Source organism: Adiantum capillus-veneris, chromosome 18, assembly GCF_014529385.1.
Source record: "Adiantum capillus-veneris isolate H3 chromosome 18, ASM1452938v2, whole genome shotgun sequence".
NCBI lineage: Eukaryota > Viridiplantae > Streptophyta > Polypodiopsida > Polypodiales > Pteridaceae > Adiantum > Adiantum capillus-veneris.
The window spans coordinates 86,543,390-86,561,564 of NC_140948.1; the positions used below are offsets into that span (position 1 = coordinate 86,543,390).

Genomic DNA, 18,175 nt, shown 5'->3' on the forward strand with positions numbered 1-18,175 from the left:
CTACTCAACAAATCAGACGTGCTAGCGTAGAGGCAAGGTTAGAGGCAAGGCAATCACCCGGGACAAGGTTATCATGAATTCCAACTTGGCCAATTTCTAATTTTTTGACCCAAAAGGATTGGACGGTCCAAGATCAATGGAGATCTAGCAAGCCATGATTTCAACATCGCCCAACCTTTAAGTCCTTGACCCAAAGAGATTGGACCGTCTAAGAACAATGGTGATCTTGGACCGATGGCAAAGGATCTAGCTTCATTGTTTGAGCATTCATCCTTGGTGGCCAGGCCTCAGCACTATCTCACATGGGCATGGGTTGGATGGGATCAATGGCCCACACCCATTTCGGGGATCAGGTGTGATATGAGCCATCCGATGCAATTTGTAAATTCAAGAAAACAGGTAAATTCGGGCGTCCCCGCCCCCCCCCTCCCCCTCTCATCCCCCGGACTTGAACCCCATACGCCACCTTTGCAAGCCTATCACCTTAACCACCTCACCTGCACGTGCTCGTTGAAAGCAATGGGAGAAAGGTTTCTTTTATGATAAACTCGTCGTTGTGTAAATTTGGGTCAGCTTTAGTAAATTCGGGTACATCACGAGATCAACAGCCCACGATACCCACGCTCTCCAAAAAAGGCGTAAACCATTGATCCCATCCAACCCATGCCCGTGTGAGATAGTGCTGAGGGTGACCAGGTCATCACCGCTCGGGGACGTACTTTGTCACCTCGCACAAGAGTTGTGCGATTTGCCCACACAAAAAAAAAAATCCTAAGGTTTGTGTTTGTGCGTTGTAGTATTTAAATTCAAGCGTTCTTTCATTCGGTAGAGCAAAGCAAACGAAGCAGCAGAAGGCCACCATCGCCGTGCAGAACTCAAGCATTACGAAGCTAGAATTTGTACCTTCTTGTACTGCAATTTTTGCGTCGCGCTTCTTTGCTCTCTGCTACAAAGGAAAGTCTGCAGTTTATGATCAATGGAAAATGCCTTTGCACTTTCTTCGAGCCCTTCTTCCCAACCCTCCTCACGCTACTCAGATGCTATGGAGCTTGCAAGCTACCTTCATCTCCGTGTGGAGGAAATCGGTAAGCAATTGCTCTTTCCGTCTTCCAGACTCAGACTAAACGATAGAGAAGAATTCTTCCAGAGCGTGGCTTGCACTTTAGAGACCTCCATCTCTCTTCTGCAGGGCCTTCCTTGCACTTCATCTCTCGTTCCCTCCATGGCGCTTTTCAGAGCTCGACCCTCAGCACGGTCCAAGCAACAGCTTCGACAGCCGGATGAAGAGAATCAAAAGGTCTGTGAAGATGCTGATCTCTGTTGTTCGGGGTTATGTACTCACTCCTCATCTGCACTTGAGTCTAACAACAGCATGGAGCGATTGAACTTTGCCCTACCATCATTGCGATTGCCCTCTCTGCAAGACCACTCTTATACTGATGGTCAGGCTCCCGCGCATATGGATGTGAAAGAGAGAGAGAACGATCGAGAGTACGAAGCAGATTCTTGTCCTGGCAGAGCGCAGATTTCTTGTCACGAAGATGTTGAAGCTGACATCGGCAGATCACCAAATAGCATGAGAGATGGTGAGAGCAAATCTGAGGAAGAAGCCAGCACCATGAGTGAGGTTGGGCGGTGTGACACGCACACAAGCAAAGAGGTCGACAGTGGAATCAAGTTTGTAGAATCAGAAGGCAATGGTTTCCATGAAGAGAAAACGGATCGCAATTTCTTAGAGTTGCTGCTTGATGCTATAGAGGTAGCTTCAAAAGAGAGATCGGTAGAAGCGAAGGAAGAAGCTGGCAAGCTTTTCAGCAAGCACACATCGGTAAAGAATGTGCCGTGTGCGCCATTGGAAGGTGTGTATAGAGGCATCCACTCCAGCTTTGGTGCACAAGAGATTGAAAGGAAGAGATCTGAGTTGCACTCCAATGTACCATCATCTCCACCTGTTGGAAAGTTTGCGATTGTAAGGAAAAGGAGCAGCAGGTGCGCCAGGCTCTAGATCAAAGATGATCCTCACAAAAATGGAGGTAAATTCAAGTCTTATCAAGAGCTTGCAAACTCTCAAAATGCTTTAAAAGATGGGCAGAATGGAAAGAGAAAGCAAGCTCAAGTAAGGAAGCAAACAGTGCCCTCGGTTGCACTGCAATTGACTAAGACCAAAGAGCAGGAAGAACGAGAAGTAGTTTTATCAACAAGGAGATCAAGGTCCCATGCCTTGCCCATGAAATTTTCAGACTGTGTCATGGAACCATGGAAGAAGAGAGAGAGGAGAGAAAGTTAGGGCCCCCTTTCAGACCGAAATACCCTTGATACCTTTCACAAAGCCTCATTTTCATATCATGGCATCTAAGCAAAAGTTAATGGCCTGCTTAACAGGTATTATGTCTTGCACTAAACATATATTCAGCCATAGAATCTTTGGATTTTTGCAATCCTACAACAACAGAGCTCTTACCTTATCGACTAACATGGAAGTTGGATGGCTTTTTCCAATTCATTTACAGCCTTTTTGCCTCGTACTTAGTTTGATACTGAAAAACCATGGTAATCCTTGTAGCCATTTTGCTACTTGTGTGTATTATTAATGACAGTTTACATAATTGCACATGATGTATGTGGTGGGGGGTTTAAGTAAAGTTTACAAGATTATTGATTCGTCTGTAACGTTTGTCACGAACACAAAATAAGATATTCATGTCATGAAGCTGCTAATAGTAAATATCTGTAAGGGGCCTCAGCTCTTAGCCTTTCTCTGTGAATACAAACCCCAGACAAGGCCTTACAACTTGAATACAAGCCTAACATACTACCTTTTGAAGTGGAGACATGTGATGGCAAAACCTTAATACACCAGTGTATGTTCATTAACAAGTTGCATATTACCAGAGGTGCTATCCAAGCAGATCTCTGAGATCTCTAAGACTAGACTTTCCATATAGGGAAAGTAGAGACTTGGTGCATACAAGCGTAAGACTCAAGAGTGAGTAAGCCCTTCTGCATTTGAAGGCATAGATATTATCTCCCCAGTACTCCATTTGGGTGACGACTTGGCATATAGAAGATGTAAAAAGAATTTTTATTTTTATTTTTGGCAGTACCACCATCAACTGGTGGAGGTTGAAAATATATTTAAACTAACACCATACAATCATAATTTAACAAGTTTTGTCCTAGATTCTAGAAGGTTATCTCTATTTTTTCTATCTACTAAACGACGATGCGCCATCATTTTTGCCTTGGGAGCTCATTGTTTGTCCCTCTCTCTCTCCCTATCTCCTCCTCTGTCTCTCCCCCCATCAAGAGGATGGGTCATGCACTCCTACAGAAACCTCGGATATTAGTGCCAACTCGCTCAAAACACAAGTCAAGCCCATGGCCCACAGACCTTGGCCAATTTCACCTTCAAGGTGTTGTCCGTAAGTTGTACCATTTCACAAAAGAGTCGGTTATGGCAAAGACATAGGTGCCATTTCAGGTGGTCGATTCAATTATGGCAAGATATGTGTGCTTGATAGTGTGGCCTCAACATGGAAGTACCAAATGTTTAGCCTTGACCACGGCAACCTAGGAAACCCTATAAAAGGACTCTTTGCTATCGTTGTGAGTCACCATGACAAGATTTTTTTTCTGAAGAAAAGTAGAAATGTATTAATGAAAGGTAAAGAAACTATACAAAGGTCTCACAGGTAGGGGGTGGGATTGCCCCACCATGACAAGTTTTGACTAGACTTTAGCATATTAAACCTTTGTTGATGCTTGCATTTAGGTGTGGGCTTCTACAACCACCCTTGGCTTGTGCAAAATGCTATTAGTAAGATAAGTTGTTCCAATTAGAAACTTGCAATCATGCAAGCCCTTACAAAGTTCGTATCACTTTAGGCACCCACAAACCCAACACCACATTTTATGCCTTGTATACCTCACATATCCATCCTCTCTTTTTATGCTTATAGTAGTGTTATGAATAGATTTAATAGAGCTACATCTATTCCAAATTCTTACAGTGTGTCGAATTGAGAAGAGGTAAGTGGTTGCCTTTTGGCACCATCTCATATTGTAGGAACGATTTAATTGAAATTAGGTGCTTTATTGAATTGTGGGGGATCGAATTTATCAACAACCTCTTCTACTTGTTGATGTGTATTGATTTCAGTTTAACACAATGTTCTTGTATGATGTCTTGCTTGCATGCAAGTGTTTAGAATTTGGGTTTTATGCTCATTATGTTTGTGGAATGTTTGTAAGGTGTGTCGTGTTGGGCAAAGTCACACATGTTTAGAAATTGGATGGAGAGAGAGAGAGAGAGAGAGAGAGAGAGAGAGAGAGAGAGAGAGAGAGATTTTGTATCTCGTAGAGGCCATACAAAAACATGTGCAACATGTTAAACCAATGATAGAAAAGAGTCCCTTATTAGTTTAGAGATTGTAAATCCTTGTGCTTTTAACAACAGCAGTTGGCCATATATTTATTTCTATCATGTTTGAACAGTGCTTACATTCATTAATCCTTTCGCATGGTTGTAGATTACCAAGGTCAGAACCTAATTAAGATTAACTGTTCTTTCACCTTGTCTAATTGAAGCTCAATTCAAATTTTGACAACTTTGCAAGCTAACAAAAACTGCAACCGTGAATAATTGTTAGTCTATCCAAAATGGAGGAACCCCATCAAGTTAAGACAACTTGTCATGATCTTTAAGGAAGATTTTGCAGGCCATTACACTTTCCAAATTTGACACAAACATATGTGCACACTTTTCCCCCTCTGATGACAAAAATATTCATTTTCCTAAGGCAGGAAACTAGAACTTGCTTTTTCAGTCATCCATCACTCAAATCTCTCCGCGTCTGAATTAAGACTTGCTCAACCACCAGGCTAAATGCACCAGCATTGTTCTTATATACCGATGAACTAGAAAGAGAAAAATCCGACACACACCTAGCTGTTAGTCTCAAACAAACAATTGATGAGTAGTTAGGCCTACCCTCTGTGAAGACCCTGGGTGTGAGAAGGATGCAAGTAGAAAATAGGGCACCGAGCAGTAATCCTAGACCACATACAACCACCACACTAAAGGCACCTTCATTTTTCTTACATAAAGTTGAGCTAGGAAGAGAATTATACAACATTTGCCTAACTATTAGTCTCAAATAAACAATTGATGAGGAGTTAAGTCTACCCTTTGTATGCAAGTAGAAAATAGGGCACCTAGCAGTAATCCTAGACCACATAGATATCAGAGACTTCACATGTTGGGAAAGAATAATTGAACAAAAATCTTCCATGTGCTGATGACCTCTACTATTAAAGCACTTGACCAAGAGATACCTCTAAGCAACAAGCTTCACCTGCAGTGAAGTAACGACAACTAATAAAAGGAGAGTATTCAAACAACCTGCTGCCTACTTTTCAGCTTGCCCAAGCCAGGCACACCCGAATGATTGTTCATAGGCCCTTGTTATGAATTTGTAAGAACTTGGAAAATTCACAAAATTCGCTTCCTGCAATGCAGTCAGCAATATATCAACAATTTTCTTGTCACCTCTCTCTCCAAGCAACCCAATAACACTTTGTATGATCAAAAGCCACGCCCTCAGCTCAAAGACAGAACGATCGGCCGTGCCATCCTTAACTAAAACTATGACTTTCTTCAACTTCTCCAGTGCCTTCTCCAACTGCTCGGATTTCAAGTAGCCCAACAGCAAGTGGCTATGGGTGATGACATCTGGCTTGTGGTTTTTTTCCAACTTCTCCAAAAACTCCTCTGCCTTCTTTAACATCCCATTCTTACAGTACACTCCTATTATGGTATTGAATTGTGCAAGGTGGTCCATTCTTTTTTGAAGCTCCATTTCCTTCATAACTTCCTCTGCTTTGTCCACAAGGCCTGCCTCACCATAGGCTTCCACAACACACGTGTAGCTAAAAATGGACGTCTTACCTGGCACAGTTTTAAGCCTCCGATAGATGCGACTCACACCCTCTTCCTGTTTAAGCAAGCCATGCATAACTATCAGCTTCTTCAGTCTCACTACCGTTGCAGCCTTGCCCGTAAGAAGCCTTTCCGCCTTCCGGGCAGCTGCTGATGCTTTCTCATGCTGACCGGCAAAAAAGTATGCAGATGCCATAGTTGCATACGACACAAAGTCCGGCCTCACAGAAATGTCTGCCTGCAAATGCCCCCAAATTTTTTCCATACCCTCCATGTCCGCTTTCCTAGAGCTCAATGATAGGAGAGTATTGTATGTCTGCAAGTCATATTCTATGTTCTGCTCCTCCATAAGCCTCAGCAGGACATGGACTTTATCTGGCATTGAATTACTAACATAATATTTGATGAGGTTGTTGAACATGTACACAGGTACTGGGATATCCTGCTTCCTCATGCTCTTCATCACACCTATAGCTTTACTCAATTTTTTATGTTCTAAAGCTACATCAAAGAGTCTGCAATAGACCACCTCTTTCAGATATTCAAAAGGAATATCCTTGAAGGCTCTCTCGACCTTTCCATAATCACCGACTTTTCCTAAGTATATAAGCCACCGAGCATAATTATGTTCCTCCGGCTCAAAAGGCCTCTCCTTTAAGAGCCACTCCATAACCTGCAAGAACGAGGTAAGAAATTGGTTACAACTGCAATATAAAAGGAAACAGAAATTCAAACGCTCTCGACTTAGGTCATTATCAGCTCAAGAGAGTGCCATGTACACTCAAAATAAGTAGCCCAATGTATCCAAGATGAGTTGTCGCAATCCGCAAAGTCAAAACTGCCTTTGGGGCTACTAGAAAATCCATACTATCTGTCTATGATATGCATCTTCTCTCATGTGAACATCTAACCCTATGTGCATGTGGACAAGCTAACTCCTATTTCTAGGGCTTAGCACCCCTAGAGAGTGTTCTTGCACCCTTGTGAGTCTGTACGCAGGACATGCATGCCCAGGCACTTAGATCAATTGCATACCCCCAAATCACTCCATGAGTGTTGATGATCATTGATTGATCTCTTCACAATTATACTTTTAAGAAAATAAGTCCTTAATCCGCCAAGGGGTAGTTGATAAGTTCAGCTTCACAAGTTGGTTAAAATCACTATTGGACATGGTAGCCTATAATAGTCATCGCTAACTAATAATTTAAGCAATTTCCATGCAAAATTTAACCAAGGGTTATAAGTGAGTTTACTACCTCATTAAAGAGTGACATTTTAAGAAAACATGAGTTTTTAGTGGCATTGCCCGACCAAGCTTTAATTCCATATATAAGTGACCCTAGGGATCACTTCTCAAGCATAAGTCAATATCCTCAATACAAGCACCAACAAGTACCCATAGGTGACAGTACCTCAGCATTCATAGCTTTTTTGCACCATCAGCCCATCGCCAACTTCGGCTGCAGAATCAGCCCAGCATTTTTCAGCCATCAGCCCTAGCCTCTCCGTACTGTCGCACATCCCGCAGTCATACTAGTGTTTTCAAATTCAGCCCTCAGATCAGCCAGCGTTTTTCAATTTTCAGCCCATCCTCGACATGGGCCATAGCAAATCAGCCCATAGCTTCGTCGAGCTTGCAGATTCCACTCAACATCCTTGGCATTTTGCATTTTTATCCCTTAGACTCACAGATCAAAGCCTCTACCGCAAGATCCCATCAGCATCTCAGCATCTAGGACCATTGTATCAACATTTGTTCAATCTAAAGCAAATACCTCTCTAGGGATAGAAAGAAGGGACCCTTGGAGAGGGGTTTGGGACCCCATCTAGTGTTAGTGTCTCTCTCTCTCTCTCTCTCTCTCTCTCTCTCTCTCTCTCTCTCTCTCTCTCGTCTTTGCAACATCTCTCATGAAGTAAAAGGAACTCTCTCATGTAGTAAAAGGAACCTTGAGTACGCATTGAGCACTCATCCCGAGCAGTCCTCTCTCTCTAGTCTTTGCACATCTCTCATGAAGTAATAGAAACTCTCTCATTCAGTAAAAGAAACCTTGAGTATGCACTCAGCACTCATCCTGAGCATTCACCATAAATCACTTTCGCTCCACATTACACCTTCCCAGACCATCATTGTCGCAAGACGGGCACCACGTGCCAATAGAAAAGGACAGACTGAGCAAACTTTTAGCACTTCAATAACAACTGAATTGAGAGAGAGAGAGACAACACGCGCCACGGAGTGGCGGAATTCCACCCCAGAGAGTATTTGCCCCAAACCTTGGCACGCCTTTTGGTATTTCTTTATATGGCATCAACACAGTACAAGCCGGTACTCCAGACTCTGCACCTTCTCCGGGGAGCATGCCAGAGAAAAAGCTCATGGCCTCATATTTGAAGGCCGTAGGCCCCAAAAGCAGTTTACATGAAAAGCTTTCAAACTCAAAAGCTTCTGGTCCAAAAGCAATGCCAAAAACCTACCAGCGTAAATCACGGACGTCCTTACAACTACCACGTCAGCAATCAGCACAAAACACAAAAATCCGTAAAGTTTGCCACATCATCATGTCAGCGCGATTTCCGGGTTTTTCCGTACAGTTGCCACGTCATCCGTTGCTACGCAAGTCTTTTTGTGTGTGTGTGTGGGTCTTGCTTTATTTTAATCCTTTATGTCACTTGGGCCCCATCGGATGGGGTCCCATAAGTTGGTAGGACTTCTTCTTCTGTTGCTTGTTCTTCTTAGGGTTTAGGCCCCTCAACCGTAATCTGAAGGTTGGCTATGCTCGTTTATTGACTTGACACGTCAGCAGTTTGTGACATCCCCCCTTCTTGAAAGAGAGTAATCGTCCGCGATTACAGTATATCTACAAAACAACTCAAGTTAGCTTTTTAAAAAATTCCGAGGAACAATCGGTTTGCTATTTTTTTGTTAAGGAGTTGGCTTCTCCTTTCGGCTCTTTTGATCAAGGAGTTGGCTTCTCCTTTCGTCCAGTTGGGAACTCTTGATATACTGGTGTAGTAAAATTAGCCATCACACCCAAATCGCACTCATCTTCCATGAGTATCTTGATGCACTAAAATTACATACCCAGGCAATCTCATCCAGTTAGGAATATTCAGTAACTGGCACATCACAATGCAACACAAATGCTTACATATGCATGTTACAAGACACAACAAGCAGCGTCGTTGAGCACTCCCCCGAGACAAACGGTCTGCGGTATAAAGCTACTCAACGACTACCTCGTCACTCCCCCCGCAAATAACCTAAAAAGGTCCAAGCCATGAGCTCAGAGGATTGTACAACCAAACGCTCCCCAGACTGCAGTCTACGTCGCTTGGAGGTTCAAGCCTACAACCAAACGCTCCCCAAGCATCGGCCTACGTCGTTCGAAGGTTTTCTAGCATACAACGGAACGCTCCCAAGACATCGGCATGTGTCGTTCCGAGGTTTTCAAACACACATCGAAACGCTCCCCAGGCATCGGCCTACGTCGTTTCGAGGTTCAAACAATACCAAAACAGTATTTCTCACTTCTCCACCCGGGATTAAAATCACCAATCATTGAAACCAATATTTAAAACCAAAGTCAAACAATTCAAATCGGCACCAAGACAAGTTTAAAACAAATAGCATCCATTTCAAACAATACTTTCTCAAACAATGTTCAAAAGTATACTAGAGAGGTCGTTCAAAGCTTTGTTCGAACAAGCGAACTTTGAGGACAATTGGCTTGCCCTTCTGCATCACGGTGATGGTTCAGTCCCCTACCTGGAGAGTTGCATCATTCTTGTCATGCCAGGGCATGCCCAAGAGAACGTCGCAATTGCCCAGCTTCATAATGTGGAAATCGGCTTTTCCATGATAATCTTGTATAATCGCTGGAAGGGCACCAATGAGCAGTACCACTTTCTGAGTTTGCTCCGTGGCTAGCTCAGCTTCAATTTCTCCACCCTCTGCATAATAATCAAAGTGCATCTGCTTCAAGAATTCTCGATGGATGAATTTCTCCATAGCTCCGGGATCAAAATAAATAAGGGCTTTCAAGCCGTTGACTTTTCCATAAGCTTTGCATAATTCGTTAAAATTCTCGGATGTATACCATAAATATCGGATACTGGTCCAATAGCAGGTCTAGCCCTCTTGGCCGAAGCTGGCCCCGGGGATCTGTCTGACGTGGGAGCAGAAGGTTGCACTGAGGACATCGAGGCTCGCTCAGGACATGTATTGAACATATGCCCTGTTTGGAAACATTCGAAGCATCAGCCTTCTTGTAACAAGGCGTCTCATTGACGATGTGTCAGACGAGGCCGTTGAGGTTGGTTTTCACGGGATTCCCGAGAATTTGTTCGTTGTTGCCAGGAGTTCTGGTTAGTGGCCGGAGGTTCTTCTGTGGTAAAGTCCAACTTTCCCTTCATGAGCTTGTAGCCGACTGCGGCATGGTCCATAAGCTCTTGCATGGTACTTGCTTAGAGAGACAATATTCCTGCAATGGTGATGGTAGTCCAATGGTGTGGCGCTCGCACTTGTCCTCCAAGGAAATGAACTTAAAGAAGGACACCGGAAGGTACACGTCGAGAAACCTTTGGTTATAGTCGTCCATGGTTTCGGTGGCAAGCATTTTCAAGTTGCCCCACTCTGCCAAAATCCGGACTTTAAACATCGAAGTCATGTAACTACGTGCAAAAACTATCTTGAAAGCTTGCCAGGTCCTTGGAGCATGCGGTTGTGTCGCGATTGAACTCCACCATTGCATACCATTATCTTTAAGAAATCCCGCTACTCGAGAAATCTTGGATTCTTCTGTATAGTTCCCCAAAGCATAGATGTTGTCGAATTGCTGTAGGAACTGCAATGCTTTCTTGCGATCTTTCACGCCGGAAAAGGTGTAAAATTTGACTATCGTGCCGCCATCTTTGAAATCTTTGGGTTGGTTAGGTGCATATCCATATGGGCTCCAACCATTGTAGCCTGGTGACGGTGGTGGTGGTGGAGGTGGGGGCAATGGCGGTGGCGAAGGCGGTTGCACTGGAACGGCTGAGAAGGTTGCCAGTTGGAAGCTCTCGTACTTTCTGGTGCCGGAGGAGGAGGTACCACCTGGGGCATCAGAGGGGGTAATATGTTGTTCAAAAATTGTTGAAAACTTTGCACCATCGGAAGATTCTGCTGAGGAGTGCCGCAAAAGAATGTCATGAAGCTCGTCGAGCAGAAACTGCAAATATTTTGTTGAATCCATGAATTCCATGTCTTGGGTTCTTTATGGCTTATGCCCTGTAAGACAGAGCGAAGACGGGAGCGCGCCCTATGCGCGATGAAGTAAGGGTGGAAGTGACTAGTAAGTCTGGGGTCGGGACCCAAAGATACTAATAATAATTTCCAATAGTCTCTAGTTTGCTATGTCTGCTCTTTTATAGGACCGGTATGCTTTCGAAAAAGCACACGCCTAATGCTCGGATACCACTGTCACAAGACGGACACCACGCGCCAATAGAAAAGAACAGACTGAGCAAACTTTTAGCACTTCAATAACAACTGAACTGAGAGAGAGAGAGAGAGAGAGAGAGAGAGAGAGACGACACGTGATACGGAGTGGCGGAATTCCACCCCAGAGAGTATTGGCCCCAAACCTTGGCGCCCCATTCGGTATTTCTTTATATTGCATCAACACAGTACAAGCCGGTACTCCAGACTCTACACCTTCTCCAAGAAGCATGCCATAGAATGAGCCCCATGGCCTCATATTTAAAGGCCTTAGGCCCCAAAAGCAATTTACATGAAAAGCCTTCAAACTCAAAAGCTTCTGGTCTAAAAGCAATGCCAAAAAGCTGCCAGCGTAAATCACGGAATTCCGTTCAATTGCCATAGTCACATGGGGACGGGCACGGATCTCGAGGACGTGACGGGTCCCGTGGATGGAGACGTGGCAAAACACTTGTTCATTCCACCATGCCCTGTGAAGTTGGGGGAGGAAGGGGGTTGAGAAGCCATGGCGGGGCAGAAGGGAGGAGAAGGAGAAGGGCTTAGAGAAGCTCCGGATCCATCTTGAGATGCCATAGATATCACATAAAAATAAAAATGGAAGCTCGGAGATCCGAAGAGAAGGAGAGAGGGGTAGGCTTCAAGGCTCCAAAGTCTCGACTTAGAGAGGAGAGATGGGAAAGAGAGAGGGGAAGGAGAGACTCGAGAGGGGAGGGCAAGGCTCAAGGCTCAAGAGTCAAGCTTGAAGCCCTTGGGTATGTAGTATGTAGTATGAGGCCTTAGCAAGTCAGCTTGAAAATGTTGTCCTCCTTGGGCCTATTATATAGCAAGACCCCCCTAGTGAAACGGCCACAAAACGGCTCCATTTTTTACTTTTGAAATTTGAAAAAGCCCACTTGGCGCCCTCTGCCCACGTCCCATTCGCACCCATCACAAGGGACGCATGTCCCGGGACGCGCGCCCATGTAAGAGACGTTTGAGCGTCTCATTCCCGCGTCTCGTCCCCCGTCCCACGTCACGTCACCGCTGTAAAAGCCCCCGTCCCCAGGTCCCCTATTTCTATGACGTCAGCAATCAGCGCAAAGCGCGGAAATCCGTACAATCTGCCACATCATCATGTCAGCGCAATTTCCGGGGGGGTTTTCGAACAACTGCCACGTCATCAACTGCTACGCAAGTCTTTTAGTGTGTGTGTGGGTCTTGCTTTATTTTAATCCTTTATGTCACTTGAGCCCCATCGGACGGGGTCCCATAAGTTGGTAAGACTTTTTCTTTTGTTGCTTCTTCTTCTTAGGGTTTAGGCCCCTCGGCCGTGATCTGAAGGTTTGCTTTGCTCTTTACTGACTTGACACGTCAACAGTTTGTGACAATCATACAAGCTTAACTCATAATTTGTTTTAAAATGATAAACTAAGAAAGGCAGTTGTCACGTGCACATCTAACCCTATGTGGATGTGAGCTTAACTCATAAAAAGCAGTTTTTTGTTGTAAAATGATAAACTAAGAAAGGCAGTTGTCACGTGCACATCTAACCCTATGTGCATGTGGACAAGCAGTAACTCCTATTTCTAGGGTTTAGGAAAGCCTAGGAAGTGTTCTGGCACCCTTGTGATCTTGTACGTAAGACTTGCATGTCCAAGCACTTTAGATTAGTTGCATACCCTTTAATTGCACATTAGCATAGCCAATATCTGCTACGTGTGGCATCGGGGAGTGTTCCCTACAGTTGCATTAGTACCCAACCTAGGGAAGCACCTCTGATAAGTGAGTTTATTAACTTATTATAAACGACATTTTTAGAAATCATATTATTTTTATTGGCATTGCTCGACCCAGCTTTAATCCCATATATAAGCGACCCTAGGGGTCACTTCTCAAGCATAAGTCAATACCCACACCAAGTACCCACAGTTTTTGCACCAGATCAGGCCATCACCACTAGCGTTTTCAATTTTCAGCCACAAGCTCACCATACCATCGCAAACCCAGCCATCAGTACCAACGTTTTTAGTTTTCAGCCTAAGATAGCAGATCAGCCAGCGTTTTCAGATTCAACCCTCAGATCGCGTACCTTGCATCAAATGCACAAGAGGGAATGCAAGAACGGCTAATGGGTCAACTACGATGTGGTTCTAATGTTTTGTAGGGGATAAAACACACAATCAAGTAGCATCTCTCAATACATAGTCAGATAGAATCGGTCATTGCACCATAAGGAACTTCTCGTGAGAGTGCGCGTGAGAGAGAGAGAGAGAGAGAGAGTAGACCACAAACGTATGATTTGGTGAAGAGGGGGCGATCAGTCCCCCCATGACTACCATGAGCAGAAGACCCTGTCAATACATCAGATGATCTCTGTATGATAAGATGTGGAAGTGGGTACCTCCCTGGCCCCATATATAGGTGCCCAAGGGGAGGTAGGCCAAGGCCTGATAAAAATTCCCCCACGACCCAACAAGAAAATGATATATGGAATATATGAGGGCGCCCGGACAAAGGTGGACGGCCCGCCCAGAAGTGGGCGATCGGACAGTGCAATCTAAATGCATATGCAAAGGATGGCCAATTCGGAGGCACACTAGCCGTACATGCATGCCCTAGACCTGTGAAGCAGCAGAGTGGTGTAAGTCTAACACCCCCTCTCAGCACCGGATGCTAAACAAATTGTATGAAGCCGAAGATGTGAGGCAAATGATGAAGATGTCTGCTGCGATGTCCACTGAAGGACAATACTCCGGCGAACTCCGTGACTGTAGCAGCGATCTTGGGTATCCCAACCTCCGAGAGATCTCCATGGTAAAGTGCAATCATGAGCAGTGTAGCAAACTGTTGTACTCCACCGATACAAGGTGAAGATACTGCATGAAGGTCCCGAACTGAGTGTCAAAACAACTCCTTGTCGTGAAAGAAGTGCCAATAGACCTGCAAGTGTCCTGCCCAATAGGATTTGTGGTGTCTGTAGTCAAACCGTCTGGAGAAAATGGAGAAGCCTAGGAACCATGCCCTAGACCTGTGAAGCAGCAGAGTGGTGTAAGATTAACACCCCCTCTCAACACCAGATGCTGAATTAACTGTATGAAGCCGAAGATGTGAGGCAAACGATGAAGATGTCTACTGCGATGTCCACTGAAGGACAATACTCCGGCGAACTCCATGAGTGTAGCAGCAGTCTGGGGTGTCCCAACCTCCGAGAGGTCTCCTTGGTAAAGTGTCGTCACAAGCGGTGTAGCAAACTGCTGTACTCCGCCAATACAGGGTGAAGATACTGCATGAAGGTCTCGAACTGAGTGTGAAAATAACCCCTTGTCGTGAAAGACGTGCAAATAGACCTGCAAGTGTCCTGCACAATAGTCAAACCGTCTAGAGAAAATGGAGAAGCCTAGGAACCGTCATGAGAATGGCCAGAAGCCTATCAATGCATGAACCTGTAACCCAGTGTGGCCAGGTGGCTAAGCTATGTAAAACTCCAGGAAGGCCAGATGTAGCAATCTGCGTCGTAAACGTCCTCCGAAACAAGGAAAGCTAGACTAATCAGTCTGCATTGTAGAAGGTACCGTAAGCTGCAACAATCACCAGGAGACCGCACGGACGACCACCAGATGGTGTCCTATCAGTAGGTAGGGTAATCCAAGATGAGGGGAAAGCGAGACTCAACAGTCCGCACTATGAAGGGCCTCTGAGAAGAGGTGTGGTCAGACCAAGTTGTCTACACAGTAATCATCCTGTATGAAGAAGGGAAGCCAGACTGAGCAGTCTGCGCTGTGAATAACCTCTGAGAAGAGGAAAGGCCAAACCAATCTATCTGTGCCGTCTTGCCTGTATCTCTTGCCTCCAATCCTCTGGTGTCAACCAAAACATAATCCACGCCAACAACGCCATCAAATCGCAACTCGGTGTGGCTCTCAATGTGAATGAGCTGGGAGTGGCCTACTGCCCAGGTCGGGGGATAAGTCTACTGTAAGGTTACCAAGGGTGAGTGTAAGCAACTCTGAAGGTAGCAAACCGAATGATCAGGAGTATAGAAGAGCAACTGCACTACCATCCAAGCCAGCTCCGGGTGACTCCGAATGTAGTCGCGTAATGATGCCTAATCTCCCACATCTTGCATGTAAACTCTCGAAGAGAGTCCAAAGCACTGAGGTCCCACTCCAGTCTCTAGATCCAAGCAATGAATTTGTCCAAGAAGAGATCCAAGATCCTCTCCCTAAGTCCATCTAGATGCTCCTCTGTAAGCAAGTGATCTGACGTGTCAAGGTCAAGTGGTAAGTGTCTATCCACCAAAGGTGGTGGTGTCTTCTACGGGAATGTCGAAATCCCATATGCCATGAGCATGGCCCTTTGATCAGTGTATAGGTGTGTCTATAGCAAATCACAAGTCATCACCCCTTCTGGAGTGCGCAACCGCCGAATGATGGCTGGAATGAATGGATCTCCCAAGGATCGTACGCCCGTAAATGATCAAGCCATGTCGAAGATACCGTGTACTACAGCAGTCACTGAGAGACCGCACGGACCACCACCGGATGGTGTCCTGGCAAGAGGTAACTTCATCCTCTGTGAAAAACACAAGCCATGTGGCTGCTGTCCACCCAAAAACGCAACTGCGAGGTGATGAAAACGCTGCTGTCCAGAGATTTTCAGCGTGCTCATACGCTCCCGGAATGATCCGGAGCGGTGCAGAGGGTGTGGGGAGGGCAAGGAATCAATGTAGCAGCCCCAGCTGGGCTGAAAACACAGAAAACACAGCAGGTGTATGGCTGAAATCTGTAGATCTGAAGAGGAATCGGACCGGCAATGCACCGGATGCAAGGCTATGTGTTGTAGGCAAGATCCAGGTGGGCAAAGCTGAGCGCTGTCCCCTCTGCTGCAAAAACGCAGCAGCTGCCCAAAAACGCAGAAAGGTGTAAACACACAAGCTGTCCAAAAACGCAATTGGATCTGAGAGTTTTCCAGCGACAGAAATGTCCAGAAAGGTAGTGCTGGCAGCATGATGCAAAAGCGCTAGGCCTGATCTGCAAAAAACGCAGGTATGGCGGAACATCCGTCGCGATAGATGTTGTCCGCATGATGGCGCCACCCTGTTTGTGCAAAGATCGCTTGCTGATCTGGTGGTTATTGCAAAAAATGCTAGTTGTTGCTGATCTTGGGAGAAGTTCTTGATGCAATGTAGCGCCTTGGAACAGGCACAGCCTCAAGCTACCGATACCATGTGATGCCTAGGCTCTGATACTATGTGAGAGTGCACATGTGCGAGAGAGAGAGAGAGAGAGAGAGAGAGAGAGAGAGAGAGAGAGAGAGAGAGAGAGAGAGACCACAAACGCAAGATATGGTGAAGAGGGGGCGATCAGCCCCCCATGACTACCATGAAAAGAAGACCCTGTCAATACATCAGATGATCTTTGTATGATGAGATATGGAAGTGGGTACCCCCCTGGCTCCATATATAGGTGCCCAAGGGGAGGTAGGGCAAGGTCTAATCAAAATCCCCCACGACCTAACAAGAAAATGATATATGGAGATATATGAGGGCACCCGGACAAAGTTGGCCGCGCACCCGGACAGTGCAGTCTAAATGCATATGCAAAGGTGGCCAGCCCACAGGCACACTAGCCGTACATGCATGCCCTAGACCTGTGAAGCAGCAGAGTGGTGTAAGTCTTAACACTTCTGTCTGCCATTCATACTCTAAAGCATTGGAAGCAAATTTTGTACGATAGAGATTTTATTGCTTGTACTGATCATCAAGCCCTCAAGTGGCTCCAGTTTATGCCTAGTGCACATTGGAGTGACCTTCAGGCAAGGTGATCTCAGTTTTTTGAGCAATTTGGTGGTTTCATTGAATATGTTCCTCGTAAAGCTAACCCCGTTGCAGATGCAATAAGTCGCAAAGGACAGTGTTAGGGTAAATGCCCAGATGTCACCTCTAGACCATTTCCACCATATAGCTGTCAAAGTCGACGATACGGAAGCGTAGAGACCAAGGGGGGAGAGAGAGAGAGAGAGTCTTCTAAACCAATCAACCTTGGCAATGAATAGCTAATGTACAATACAATGGGGGCTGGGGGTTGCTTATATAGCAACCTGAGTAAATTGCCCTACCTAGACTTTGACAAAAAAGTAAAATAAATACCTAAAAGTCAAACTAATAATGGAATCACATTGGGTAGTTCACTTGAGATGCCAAAACTCTTAACACCCTCTCTGCAGCTCATAGTGCACATAAATAGTGAGACCAACTCGATGATGAAGCTACCATGGACGCCCCGGTAGTTGATCAGTCTACCGGATACACCTCGGTTATGGTACCCTCAAATTTGTGCCTTAGAAGAATGCCATCTTGAGCATCGGTTGCCTTTTAGAAAATTGAATTGTAGACCACACTATGTCCAAGAATCCCCATTCATGAACTGTGAACACATCACCTCCGAAAATACTTTCCAGATAATGAACTTTGAAACACATCCTATCCATAATCCTACCAACAACACAATAGATTGGTGCACTCATCCATAGTGTTTTAGATACGTCTGATTGGTTCCCTGCCAGATGCATGTGCCTTGAACCCCGACCTACAAGTTCAAACACTGATAACTTAAACAACTCCAACACAAGGGTCCAAATTAATTATGCGGAGCACTTCTTGCCTCTCTCTGCCACTCACAAGTCTCTCTCCTTGAAGCTAGTGGCGACACTTGCACTTTGATTAGAAATCTGACGTCGAGGCCATTGTGGCCGCCGCCATGTGTGCCATGCCGATCTCC

The 18,175-nt window shown here is 45.3% G+C and overlaps 2 protein-coding genes across 4 annotated transcripts in view; one reads left to right on the forward strand and one right to left on the reverse strand.

The window, feature by feature from the left end:
• Window positions 1–234: 234 nt before the first annotated feature.
• On the forward strand, window positions 235–2,655 carry LOC147435975 (uncharacterized). Its single transcript, XM_086487814.1, has 3 exons — window positions 235–399; window positions 798–1,085; window positions 1,190–2,655. The coding sequence occupies exons 1-3, from the start codon at window positions 235–237 to the stop codon at window positions 2,003–2,005; spliced, it is 1,269 nt and encodes a 422-aa protein (XP_086343940.1). The 3' UTR covers window positions 2,006–2,655.
• A 2,513-nt stretch (window positions 2,656–5,168) lies between these two features.
• The window catches only part of LOC147435976 (pentatricopeptide repeat-containing protein At1g07590, mitochondrial-like), a 44,978-nt gene continuing 31,971 nt past the window's right edge, over window positions 5,169–18,175 (reverse strand). For all 3 annotated transcript variants that reach the window (XM_086488879.1, XM_086488878.1, XM_086488880.1), the window contains exon 4: window positions 5,169–6,611. In XM_086488879.1, coding sequence (XP_086345005.1) covers window positions 5,409–6,611 — 1,203 coding nt within the window. In that variant the 3' untranslated portion in view covers window positions 5,169–5,408. The remainder of the gene's footprint in view (window positions 6,612–18,175) is intronic.